We start from the raw sequence: 12641 nt of genomic DNA, 5'->3' as shown, positions 1-12641 counted from the left end.
CTCTATGCTTTACTTTGCAGGTGCAGGAATCATTGGCTACATTTTATGCCTTTCTTTGCACAAGATGACATAATCTTCCTAAAGTCTAAGGGGCGGATAGGGCTATTCCTATATCATATCTTTTTGCGACGTGTTTTCCCGTGTGACAGGCGATGGATGTATGGGATGACAGCACGCTTCAAGTTCACTTGAGCGGGTGATACGCGGCCTTTCACCCATTTCAATAACCTGATGCATGTCTGTGAAATGACATTATTGGGTTAACCTACGTTTGACATTCTATGTTTTCCCAACAATCGTATTTTTTCACAATAAATCAGTTGTGAAAACGGCACTTGTCTTCTATTCTCTGTGTCCACGTTCCGTCTGCGGCCTCTTATCCATCATGATAAGCCGCTTACCACTGCGTTCGCCAATTGCCCCAAAGACACTGATTCTTAACAAGCGTAACCACCCAAATGAAGTCCCTGCATTATCTAGCTTTAGAAGAAGTAACCGTACAGGTGTAGATATAAGTAAACAGGGTACGCTTATTCGTTTAAATTAAATCACGCCATCTGCACTGGAGATAAGAAAATAATATCATTCCAAGTCAAAGGAAACTGGTGTCTACTGCTGGTTCTAACATACCACTACAGCCAGTTTAAATTATGCAACGCGTGAAAAATTTTAGAAGGTAATTGCGTGCTCCGTTTACTTTTGGTTTCACTGGGACATAAATTATTACACGACATTTACTCACCAAACTCTTTAGAGCGCAATATACTATCTACTTATAAATACTATCCAAGTGTTTAGCAGTGTCTGCTAATATAGCAGAGACGTTTACACTGCTTCATATCCTGTGAAGCATAATTTTTAAATTTCCGAATTCTGATAGTTTTTTCGGAGCGTTAATACGCTAGTGGCAGTGAGAGAGAGGACACTTTAATGAATACATAAAGTGTAAAGTAAGCAAGGACTTAATGTGAGGGGATTTCTTAATAGTCTAACCGACAGAAAGCTGCAGTTGAAAGCAAACAGTTGGTTCGAAATATGTGCACATAAAATTCTGACGCGCCCCTCACAAAAAAGCACACTGTGTTTTTGAAGATTCAATCTGACCGGTGTCATTACAACAATTTAAAAAAGCTTTTGCTCCACGTGGCGTCAAAGTCATTCAAGTATTTTCCTGAACTCCTTTTTTCACAACACATTTCAATAGGGAAGGCAAGTTGAAACTACCAGATTGGTGCATAGCGCTAAAAAGACAAGGACACAGCGAGACACACAGGACGGGCGCTACCAGTGCCGCTGAAAGCAAGTACTTCAACCAATGTGCTTTTTAAAACTGTTTCACCTGCAATTTTTGATTTGAATACACACGAGGTTGAGCGCATAGAGCGCCGATAGGATCTTTAAATTGGGCCTCCTGAAGGCTCAACTCAAATGCCACTCTATTCTTTCGTTTTAAGCAGTTTTGGATGTTCAAGATGTTTTTACAAATTTGTTGCACATACAACGTTGTGAATAGAGACATTGTTTCATTAAGCATTATTTGCTTTTATTGTTGTGCAGATATATTAGGGCAGACGTATACCGATTTGTGGAATGCCGACTAAGCTCGCGCAGTTCCCCTATGGTCTACACCTACATCGCTGCGCGTTCGAGGGAGGCATACGGCACCCAGTATACGTGTACGCTAATACCTTTCCGCTTTGCAAATTAATCATGTTCCTTCACCTTCGCAATCATACTAACACTTCGCCCTCTAGGCATACCAGGTTTACTTTAAATTTTGTCGGTAATATGTTAGTCAGAAAACATCCTTCGATGATCTAGCCCCTGCGTTAAGGGTCTGCCATGGCAAGATAACAAGCCATTACTTAGAACATATTACATATCACTCATAGTTCTCACCCCTCTTAATTTATAACATCCTGTAAACCAACGCCCTACAGCAACGCCTGTTGTCATCTTTACGTCTTTACATTTCATCTACCAAGTTTCACTCCATTTTTCTTCTGTTTTTCTCGGTTTCTGTTTGAAGTCTCGTAACTGCGGCAAATATGTTTTGTGTTTGATCAAGGTACAAACACAATAAAATGTCAGGCTCTTTTTTTTAGAGCTTTAGCATGTTCATGCATTGAGAGTGCATTCAAGTCACCAGGTACATGAAGGGCGTTCAATAAATACAAACCGGGTATAAAAACCTGGCTAAAGTTTTGATCCTCCAAATTTCGAGCACATGCCGCATCACATTCGCTCTGACGCAGCGGCAGCAATATTGATTAAAACACGGGACATTAGTTCATCCCCAGATCTAAGTACCCTGAATTTGTGAACCATGATAGCATGCGAAAGCAATGCTATGCGATCAAGCTTCGTGAGCTAGCAAAACGGCCGCACGAACCTATGCCAATTAAGCTTTAGTACTTGGTGAGAACGTAACGCATAGTTAAACTCGTTTTCTTATTCAAGAACTTTAAAGAAAGTAATGATAACCCTGAAATTCAGCGCAGCGATGAAGCATTCCCCATGGGCCTTCTTGGGAAACCATCAGCACAGCGGCTGTGATGATCAAAATATATCAACGCCGTGCTGTCTGGCACTTTTGCTACACCTGGGGGCTCCAGTAGGCAACACCTAGTAATTTTAAAAGAAAGCTTTCGCACGTCGAGAGTCTTAATGCAGTGGATCCCTCACCTGCTGGATATCGCTCACAAAAAGAAAAGCTGTGCAAGCATTTGTATAAATTCAAAATTGAAGATCGACAGATCACTATTACGTCTGTAGACAGGACGGGGCTTTACCGATCGGAGTCGGAAATATTGACAACGCAGGCAGAGGTTTAAAAGGTGGCAGCCTTGACCCCTAAGGAGAATGGTCTAAACTAAATTAGTCTGTATAGGCTTGGCAGTAAACGCCGAGTGCCCGCTGAAGTATTTCGGAGACATTTATCAGGCAACCCATCCCATGATAATCGTCAGAATATAAGAGAAATTGGAACCGACGCCATCTCAACATTAGAACTAAACTTTGAAGCCCTGTAATTCGAATTCTAAATCGAAAAAAGGAAATATCTCTTCTAACCTTCCCTCTACACTCCCCCTACGCCAATATTTTCTTCTCTTTTCTAGAGGGAATAAAAGGGACGCCTTTTTGATAAGAAGCAGAATACATTCGAAGCTTACGCGGTGGTTCTCATGCGGATGATGAAAAATGGCATATCATAAGTTCTCTAGACACGGCAGAAGTAGCTGGCCAAGTTCATCCAGCCTAATGAAGGGTATTCTAAAACAATTTATAGTTAATTTAGCATTTAAACAAAACAATTTAAGAGAACCAGTCTCAGCCTTACTTGAACAGAATAAAAAATAATACGGCGCGACGGACGAAAACAAAGAAGGCACACAAACGACAGGACTAGCGCCTCCTGTTTGTTGGTTATCAGGCGATGTAGAAAATTTAAGCCCAAGATTGCATAAAAGAAAGAAGATAAGACGTACAGAAAAAATACCCTCACATTCAAAATATCGGTTGTATTTCCTTCTTTTCAGCCTATCATTCTCAGAATTTCTGACAGTCTCACAGGGCGCAGCAAAAAAGGAAACGTTATCTCTGTCTGAGTACCCGCTTATTCATATCTTGGTATTACGCCCACAAAGAACCATAATCGCTTCTCTAACCGTTAAGGCCCCTTCCCATGCTTACGCACAAGTTCGCGCATAAATAATAGCAGAGCGCCAGCTTACGCAACCAGGCGCTTTAAGAAGGTTTTGAATGATTTCAATCGATTTGTGCACGCTTCCATGAATGTATTCCTATTTCTTAATCAATCAAGACAAAGTATGATTGGCTGTTGTGTTTTTTGCACATTTCTCCTTTAACAATATATTCGGGACGTGATAATTCCTCGAATGTGAAGACTGGTCACTGCCGCCTTCATTTTATGCATTTGTTAGCACTGAATTGATCATGCGCTGTCTATGCCACAAATTCGTCTTAGCCTGAGTTATTCTTCAGAAGCTTTCAGTGAGCACTAGGTTCAACATACTTTTATGCTTTGAATATCACTTGTTATGAAAATCAAATTATCTCAGGCTATTGTGAAAGCATTGCACACTATGCTTATTTTAGAGTACTCGTGTGTTTTTATAGGTGTTATGCATAAACAAAGTATGCCTGTTGTTAAGTTGACGACCACGGTCGAATATGTCTCTGTGCCGTAATTTGTCCCCGTAAATCCGTGAAAACAAGCCGCTTACCAACGGATGCTGGTGAATATGTCTTTATTTTACGCAACACTTAAATTATCGCATATTATTATGCTAATCAACTCTCTTCCAAACAGTTTTAACGCTTCAGTGAACAGCGCAAGCCACTTGAAATCAACAAAATGCAAGCCGCGTCATCTGTTATATACTGAGATGCTAAGCACAATTCCGGGGCGTAAGTGTTTTGAGCTGAGTTTCCTTTCAAATGCAAATGCCTCGTTCCACTGCAAAGCAGCTACGTGGAGAAAAATTTGCGTGGACATGCGGCTTCTAGGCATTGTTCGGCAACTAACCATTTTTAAATTTTGGAAAATGCTGCTTGCACTATAGAACGATTGCTGCATAAGAAATTAGGTTAACTCATTCATTCTTCAGCATTGGCTCATGGATTTCAAGTTGACAGAAGCTTCTCAGTGGGCAACATTAACATCTCTTTGTCAGAACACAAATGAGCAAATCGAAATGTATTTTACTTCGCGATATTATCTAGTTTGTCGCAGCATGATAACAAAGACTGCAAGAGGTATGATTATTTTGGTCAAGGTGCGTGCTGTGCCCAAACGAATGGTGACAGCACCCGCCGACGTGAAAACAACTCGAAATACCAGAGCACGTGCGTTCGTTTCAGGCGAGCAAGCTTTTGAAAATAGGTTGTAGCAGCAGTATTGATGGCTGAAAGCAGACGAACAGCGTCCATTGACTTTTCTGACTGTGCACTTTACCACTGTATCAAAGCGCAATCTATTCAATTGAGGAGGCAACATTTATTTAGGTTGCTGAAAATGTCATTTTCACATGTCTGTATACATAAATGTCAGATAGAGCAAGCGGCGCAGTTGCTTTCGTTTTATTTTCTCTTGTGAAAACTTTGGTTTGGATGCACCATCCAAAACCAACCTACTTATCAGTTCAAACTGTCAGTACAATTTTCATACAAATGCAGCCTTTCAGCCTGCTTTTAGAGCTCGCCATAGGCATAACCAAAATTATGCATGCGGTGGTTAGTTAGAGGCATAACGATTAACCCAACGCTAACCTAATTCTTGCAGGCATTTCGGTGTGTATTTTGAAGCAGGGGGATGCCATAAATAATAGTGTCGTTGGAAAAAATTGCTCATTTCAGATGCGGTAGTGTGAACATATCCAACCACCTATATAGACAGCGCAGGACTTTTTATTCCGAGGGTCATATTTTTGTTATGTGTGCGAACTGCAGTTAGGCGGTAAATCTCAAAACTCAGTCAGCGTCGTGGAATTTTCTGGATTATAGCTGGCAACGTTTAGATGGATTAATTTTACTGGAGCAGTTGCGCACGTCGTTTTTCTACTTTGATATGTGAGTATTGCTCTAATACATTGTTCAAGCAACGAAACCTGTTTTCCAGTAAGAAGAATCAACAATTGCACGATCTCCTGTATATTGTTCTCATCATTGCGTGAATCACATAAGGCCTCACGAAACATGACGTTTTGCCCCATGTTTAAATCACTATTAGATAATACTTTCTCTCTTAGTAACTCAAAGCTCAAGTATCTTTAACGTTTTGTATAAAATAAAATGAATACCATATGTCATTCTCTACATAAGCGCGTTAATTCAATAAATTTGGGTGACTGAGGTACGCAGCATTCAGACATTCGCACCGTTCGAACCACTATCGGTGTGCAACCGTATTTCGTTGGTTCTTTTCAGTGCAAAGGGTCTAACGAGTTGATCTTATGAACATGCTTTCACTACATTACTATCATAGCTTACATTATTAATATCAGTATTATTGAGGGTCAGCTTAGTACAAACTGCTGTTTCAACAGATCCAATTTTACCAATAAGTATAATGGCAGGGTAATTTAAAAGTGCACCTATGCTAGGTTAATTAAGCACGCCGGAGTGGCGCAGTGGGTAGGGCGCTCGACTATTGTGACCAAGAATGCAGGATTAAATCCCGGCCTCGGCGGTCGCTTTTCGATGGAGGCGAAAAGCCTGGAGTCCATGTGCTGTGCGATATCAGCGCACGTTAAAGAACCCCAGGGGGTTGACAATTCCGGATTCCTTCACTACGGCGTCTCTCATAACCTGTGTCGCTTTTGGATGGTAAACCCCACAAACCAGCCGCCAACCATTTTAATTATTTACGATGAAAACCTGCAGAAAATGCATGGTTCTTGACAGAACCCGTACTGGAAAAGTGCGCTTATTGCAAGATAAGTGTCGTGCTTAGGCGCTCGCACAATACAATGTCGTGAGAACACTGACGCCGTCAACACACTACTGTTTGTTACTTCTTCATCATTTCTTTAATAGTCGCCGCCATCTAGCTTTTTAGCTTTCGCAGGAAGCGAAGAATAGATTGTAATACAGTAGTAATCACTGAGCAACTATCCCTGTGAAATTCAGTATATATACATATTCTCAGGCGTTTGTCATCTCGCAGTCAGACTAAAGAATTCGCTAGGCCCGCCGCAGTAGTCTGGCTTGGACTATCGACAACTAAACCATTTCCCTGAAGAGGCAAACGAACCTAGGAATACGTACATAAGGGGGGAGAGTGTGCGCATGCTGAAGCAGTCCATAAATGAATTGGCGCGTATACTTTTCCGAGTAGTGCATTAGCATGCATTTTATTTCACAAATATTCCCAAAACAAGGATGAATGAATAGTGAAATGAAGGGGGCAATTATCTACCACAGCCTTACCTCCCAGTGAAGCTGCCCACAGTAATTTCAGATATTTCTATTCCTCATAATACTGATTATCTTAAGGGGAGTGATTTATGAGACAGGGAAATAATTGGCCGCTCAGAGCAAGCTTTTTGTATAGGCAAAATTCTGAATATAGACTAAACAAAACGCCGACTTTCTAGGAAGGAACGACCGGCTTGCACTTGATCACTGCTCAGGTTTTTGCCGTTAATAAATTGTATCAGGCAATGGGTACAAGCTACCGCGCAAATAACTGAGTGTACATCGCAAAATCACTGTTCGATATCCGTCGTTTATCGAGGGTACAGAATGAAGCACGGCGAAATATGGAAGGAAAACCTGCTGACGTCTCTGTAATAACCAAGACTACTTTGCAACATACACATATCCACAGCCTTCCAACCTTTCAGATCACAAAAGTGTGTTAAGTGCGGTACAGGGGTCGGCTTCTCGTCATCGTAGCGCGGTCCATGTTTCGCTCATTTTTTTCAACCTGCAAGTTTAATTTCCATATTTTCTCAAGTTGATGCAATGATTATGCGCAGAATTTCTAGCGCTAGTGCAATTAGTGTTTAACGAATCTATTGCTAGTCGTCACATCCCTATAGTTCCATAAAAGATAAATGAAGAAAGGAGATACGCACTGGCCTCTTGGTGGAGGTAAAAGAAGCATGCGTGTCAGCAAAAGGTCTCAGTGTGAGTGAAGAAATATGTTACTTTTTTATTAAACTCCGTGCATAGAGCTTGTGTACTCAAGTACGGTGCCCATCATACCCTTCTGTCCAAATATTCCACCATTTAAAATGCCACAAAATGTCGAATTTTAAGGCTCCTGACTTTCGATAACGCGCGAAAACATGGATGTATTGGTTCAATAACATTGTAAACCACAATACATATATATAATAAAACTCAAAGTTTTAAAACCCGGAACAGAGTGGCCTTTTTCAGGCCAAATCAAGCCGATGTATTGATCGCCGTACGGGAACTGGAAGAGATATCTTTCAGGTCGAATGGCGCACAGCCCGAGCGCAAATTGACCATGCGAATCTTCGATCTGTTCTTTCATTCTTCGCAGGGGAGTCCCATCAAGAGCGAATGACCTCGACATTCTAGACGAGCTCCTCAAGAACTATGACCGAAGAGCCCTGCCCAGCAGTCATCTTGGTGGGTGTGCTATCTCCTGCGCAGAACGTTTCTTCGTCAGCTCGACTGGCCACATTGAGGGCTTTGTTCAGATCTTGTTCTCACTGATTTCTCTTTCGCAGGTGTCCCCACAAATGTATCGTGCGAAATATATATCCGAAGTTTTGGATCGATAAATCCGTCAAATATGGTAAGTACTTCAAGACTCATGTGTCCCATATCTGTTTACTGCAAATAGAAATATTTGTACCTAAAGATGCCTGATGCGTAATAACTGGAACGAGAGCGCACTTTACTTCTAGAATTTCGATGATGGCTACCAAACGTTATCAGTTCGGCAGTCATCGAGCCACTAGGTTCCTATGGCGGCATCATGAAAATTTCGGTTTTCTTTGCTCTTTTAAAATGTTCTTATAGCATGGAAGAAGTTGTCCGCTAAAAGCAAAGCAAACCCAGTCATATTCATAGAAATTAATGCTATAAAGTGTTCTTAAAATCTCCACTTGGAGCAAAAATTATCCGATACTTTAGCGTAGCGGGGAGTCACCTCTAGCAGACTCGTCTACATTATGTACACTGATTCCAATCCAGGACCACCACTTGTCCAGAGCAGACGCGCAACCAACAGAGCTATAGACACCATGGCTAGTAGATCAATCTTAATCAGGGATAGATTCCTTGCATGAATTTTACCGCACATTGGGAGTTCCCGTAAACAATATGGTAATACGTTCTTATTGCGTTGCAGCCGTCATAAACTCGCAAAAAAATTAAACTGCTGCATTCGATGCTCATCTGATACTTGCCACGTCTGTACTTTGGGAAAAGAATGAAAACGATTATTCCTCTTTTTGTCTTTTCAACTCTGTTCTTAGAAGTGTGAATAGACTTCGCGGATGAAAGGTAGATGGCGCGAATATGACAAGAGATGATACGAAGAAGCAGATGAAATGGACGTTATATAACTCGAGCTATTATACCGAAGCGTATATATGAATGTTGGAAGCTACTTTTCCTTGACTTACAAAAACTGGCTCGAATCAGCATCCCTCTAGAAGCTGGTAGCCTACATACAACCGAGTTCGCAGACCTCGCATCGCCGCTCTCTGAAGCCTGGGCCTAGCGATGCTTGACCCAGAACCAAATTTCACACCGCGGCGAGCTCTTGCGCAGCTACACTCGAAAGCTCCAAAAATGAGAGGAGCGCTAAGAATCAGCTTCGAATGAAAAGGCGCAGTTAACCGCTATCGCATATACACTTCAGGCGAAGCTTAGCGTCTTCACAGTCTTTCTTTATGATTCCGAACGTTGATAAATATTTAGCTTATTGCGCATCCCGGACCGCAAATGCAGAACATTGATCCTCGCAAAATATTTATGTGAGTCATAGGGTGTCTTCAAATATTAATGTCCAAAACAATTGAAAAGAGATATTGTGAGACATTTTATATTCCAGCTTTAGGGAGGAAGTGAAACTCCGTGTCGCTATTTGCAAGGAGAGGCTTTAGGAACATGCATATACGCTTATATTGCATCCTAACATTTTCCAGGATAACTTCGAAAGTGATGTGGAGCAAGCTGTTTCGTCCATTTGTATATCATCATATAGAATCAGTGTTGTACCTGGAACTTTGAAAAAGTATTTGTCAGAAGTTTGGAAGTTATAACCTCAGTCCGCATAATTAAGGTACGTTTCTGTCCAGAATAACAAAGCAGTATGAAACGTAAAACAATTACACAATGACCCAGATGATATCTTCATGCCAGATCCTCTGTACAGAATGGCTTACAGACATGGCTTCAGAGAAGATCGTTTTAAAAGGGAGCCCTCCGTAAAGCCAATTTTCTTACCAGTCCAAACAAATACCCTGTCGGTAAAAGCCTGGTTTCCTGAGAAAGGTATACTATAGAACATGGTTTTATAAAATTTCGGAGCTGATTTTTCCCTGGGATGCTTTTAAAAAAATCTTGAGAGAGATTTACTAGTCAAGCCTCATTGCATTTGCTCTCAGGAAGTCAAAAACACGGGTGCCAAAATAAGACAATGATGGATCTTCGCCTCCACAGCCTTTCGAAGACATTAATGCCGGTCACTCATACGCATGAAAACGTTCCCTCTACTCATGAAAATTTCGTTGAAAGTGTAGCATATGTGCGGGATGTTTTCAGAGCTGAGTCCGAGCCACCCACTTAGCTGCACTGAAGAAATTTTGGTGTTATGTGAAAACAGATATCTGACACATTCCTGTGTTCTTTACTGGTAGTACTGTATTTGTGATAAAACAAGTAATCAAGGAGAAAGTCGTTTAGAAGGATTATGTTCCGAGGTGGAACTTTCAGAAGTAATTGTTATTGCTCTCACCACTATCATTACTGCAATGTAGTAGGTATTCTAACGTGAATACCGAAATGTGTAGAGATTAAAATTAATTTCTTTCAAGGTTTTCAAAACCTTGGAAAAAGCTGTCTTTAGATGTACTAGGCTTGCGAAATGTTTTCAGGTGATTGGCTTCTGAGACCCGGGACGTTTGTACTGATCATGTTCAAAGAGTGTTAATATAAAACAAATATATTATTAACTATCAAAAGTCAGATTTCCCAAATTCACAAGCCCACGCTATAAAAATATAAAATAATTCTATAAAGTCACAACGCATGACCGGCTAGCATATCACTGTCAAATAGTAGTTGTGCATCTTAACAGCTTGGCCAATTCACAACTTTTGTAAATGGAGAAAACTGTGCGTTACAAGCTTCAACAACCTGTCGTTCTTCGTGCCGCCCGGTCCCGTTCTCGTGGATGCCTGCGTAATAATGTACCCTGGAGCCTAAAGAATGTCCTGTAATAGATCACTTTAAACAAATGCTACAAGAAGATGTTCAAAGGGTTCTTTCGGTTGCTTGACAGACAAAACTTCACTCTCTCGCGGGTGTTATTGGTATCGACAAAACTAAGGACACGAAACCAGATCTAAAGAATCAGGTACTTAACATAGATAAAAAGTTGAAGCAATGCAACAACATGATGGAGTGTCTCCCTAGGCTCCATAATGTTCGCGTGAAAGCCTACATTCCTTCAGCCTTTTCCAGATATGTTTGTAGGCAAACGAGCAATCGATACGAATACCACACCTCGGACTAGTTGCTTCACCACACGACAAAACAGCGCAGCTACGCAAGCACAAGGAAGGGAGACGATTGGCGCTGTATGTGTTCGTCTACCCTTTCTTGTGCTTGGATAGCTCGCGGTGTTCAGCATTGCAATCGATACGAATGCATATTGTGAATGTGTTTCAATGGCTGTTTCTTTTTTTTTTCTTTTACGTAATGCACGCCCACTCTATCGTCTGCGTGTAGGCCGAGAACATGAACCTACAGTGACGTGTTCTTGATAGAAGTGAATACTATCAGCATAAAAATTAGCTTTTGCAATGATGGCTATGCGCGCTGCTGAATGAAAGGCAAGAAGAGTCTCATAAAACAAAAAATATGCACGCTCTTCCGACTGCGAAGTTGCAAAAATGTGAACCACAAAACCAGTCACAAAATTGTATTAGAAAAGAAAATGTTTGTTCCGTCAATCTGCCTTGGCACTAAGTAAATATGGGAGAGCACTGCAGGATCTGCACTGGAGAAATGCGAAAGCGTGAGCGTTGTTAGTGCTGTTGTTGCGGCACTAGACTCACAGAGATTTCTTAATTTTTTTTATGTTTGTTTCATATATATATTTTGTATATTGGTAATTTTATTTTTCTATTTTTTTATTTTGTTATGCCTTAATATTTTTCCACTTAATTTTTTTATTTGTTTCCACCAATGCCCTCCAGCGTCCACACGCTAGACATGGCGAATTACGTATATGTTCGCCGTAGGTCGGTATAGAGTTGAGCAATAAAGAAAACAATGTCAGTGTAGGGTAATGGTTAGAAGGCAATAAAAAGAAGCATAGCAGTGGTTAGTCACCCTGAGCATCATGAATGCGTATCTAGAAGATGGTGACCGCGAAATAAGGGCACTACAACAAGGGCGACGGTATGGGCGGCCGGAAGACATTTACCGTGAGAACCACGTGTAGGATGGTTACAACGAAAGCCGGGACATTACCGTAGAGAGAAGGAGCATACAAAAAGTGTAGAGAAATGCTCAACAGTTAGCACATTTTGAATTCTCCTGGGCAGAGCAGATTTCCTATTGTGCGTTGTGGTACGGTGCCTGGCCGAACCGGTGAAAATCAATCAAACCTCGGCGTCGTATACGCTGGTTCCGTGTTGAATAAGAAGGTGGAAGACAAAACGAAAGGCTGTTTCGCAACAGCTGTACCAGCATTGCCGTCTTCTGGCTCAGGAAAAACATTTTCTCTTCGCGTCTCGCTTTTGTACGCTTTTGTAACTCGCTCGGCGACAAGAGCCGGTGCTACCATGAGAACAGCTGCGATACAGCCTCTCGTTTTCTCCTGCACCGCATGCAGTTTCCAAATTCGATTAGGCCCTCATTCATAGTATCTGCGTCTTTCCTTTGCATTTTAATCAATTCAAATG

At 41.3% G+C, this 12641-nt stretch overlaps 1 protein-coding gene across 1 annotated transcript in view; it reads left to right on the top strand.

The window, feature by feature from the left end:
- The window catches only part of LOC146185626 (glycine receptor subunit alpha-2-like), a 151816-nt gene that overhangs the window by 113307 nt on the left and 25868 nt on the right, over positions 1–12641 (top strand). Inside the window, exons 2-3 of the mRNA XM_084605563.1 lie at positions 8036–8124; positions 8226–8293. Of these exons, the coding sequence (XP_084461689.1) occupies positions 8036–8124; positions 8226–8293 (157 nt within the window). The remainder of the gene's footprint in view (positions 1–8035; positions 8125–8225; positions 8294–12641) is intronic.

Source organism: Amblyomma maculatum, chromosome 6, assembly GCF_055883805.1.
Source record: "Amblyomma maculatum isolate TAMU_Amacu chromosome 6, ASM5588380v1, whole genome shotgun sequence".
In the NCBI taxonomy this organism is placed as follows: Eukaryota; Metazoa; Arthropoda; class Arachnida; order Ixodida; family Ixodidae; genus Amblyomma; species Amblyomma maculatum.
This window is presented reverse-complemented; position numbering and strand designations above follow the sequence as displayed.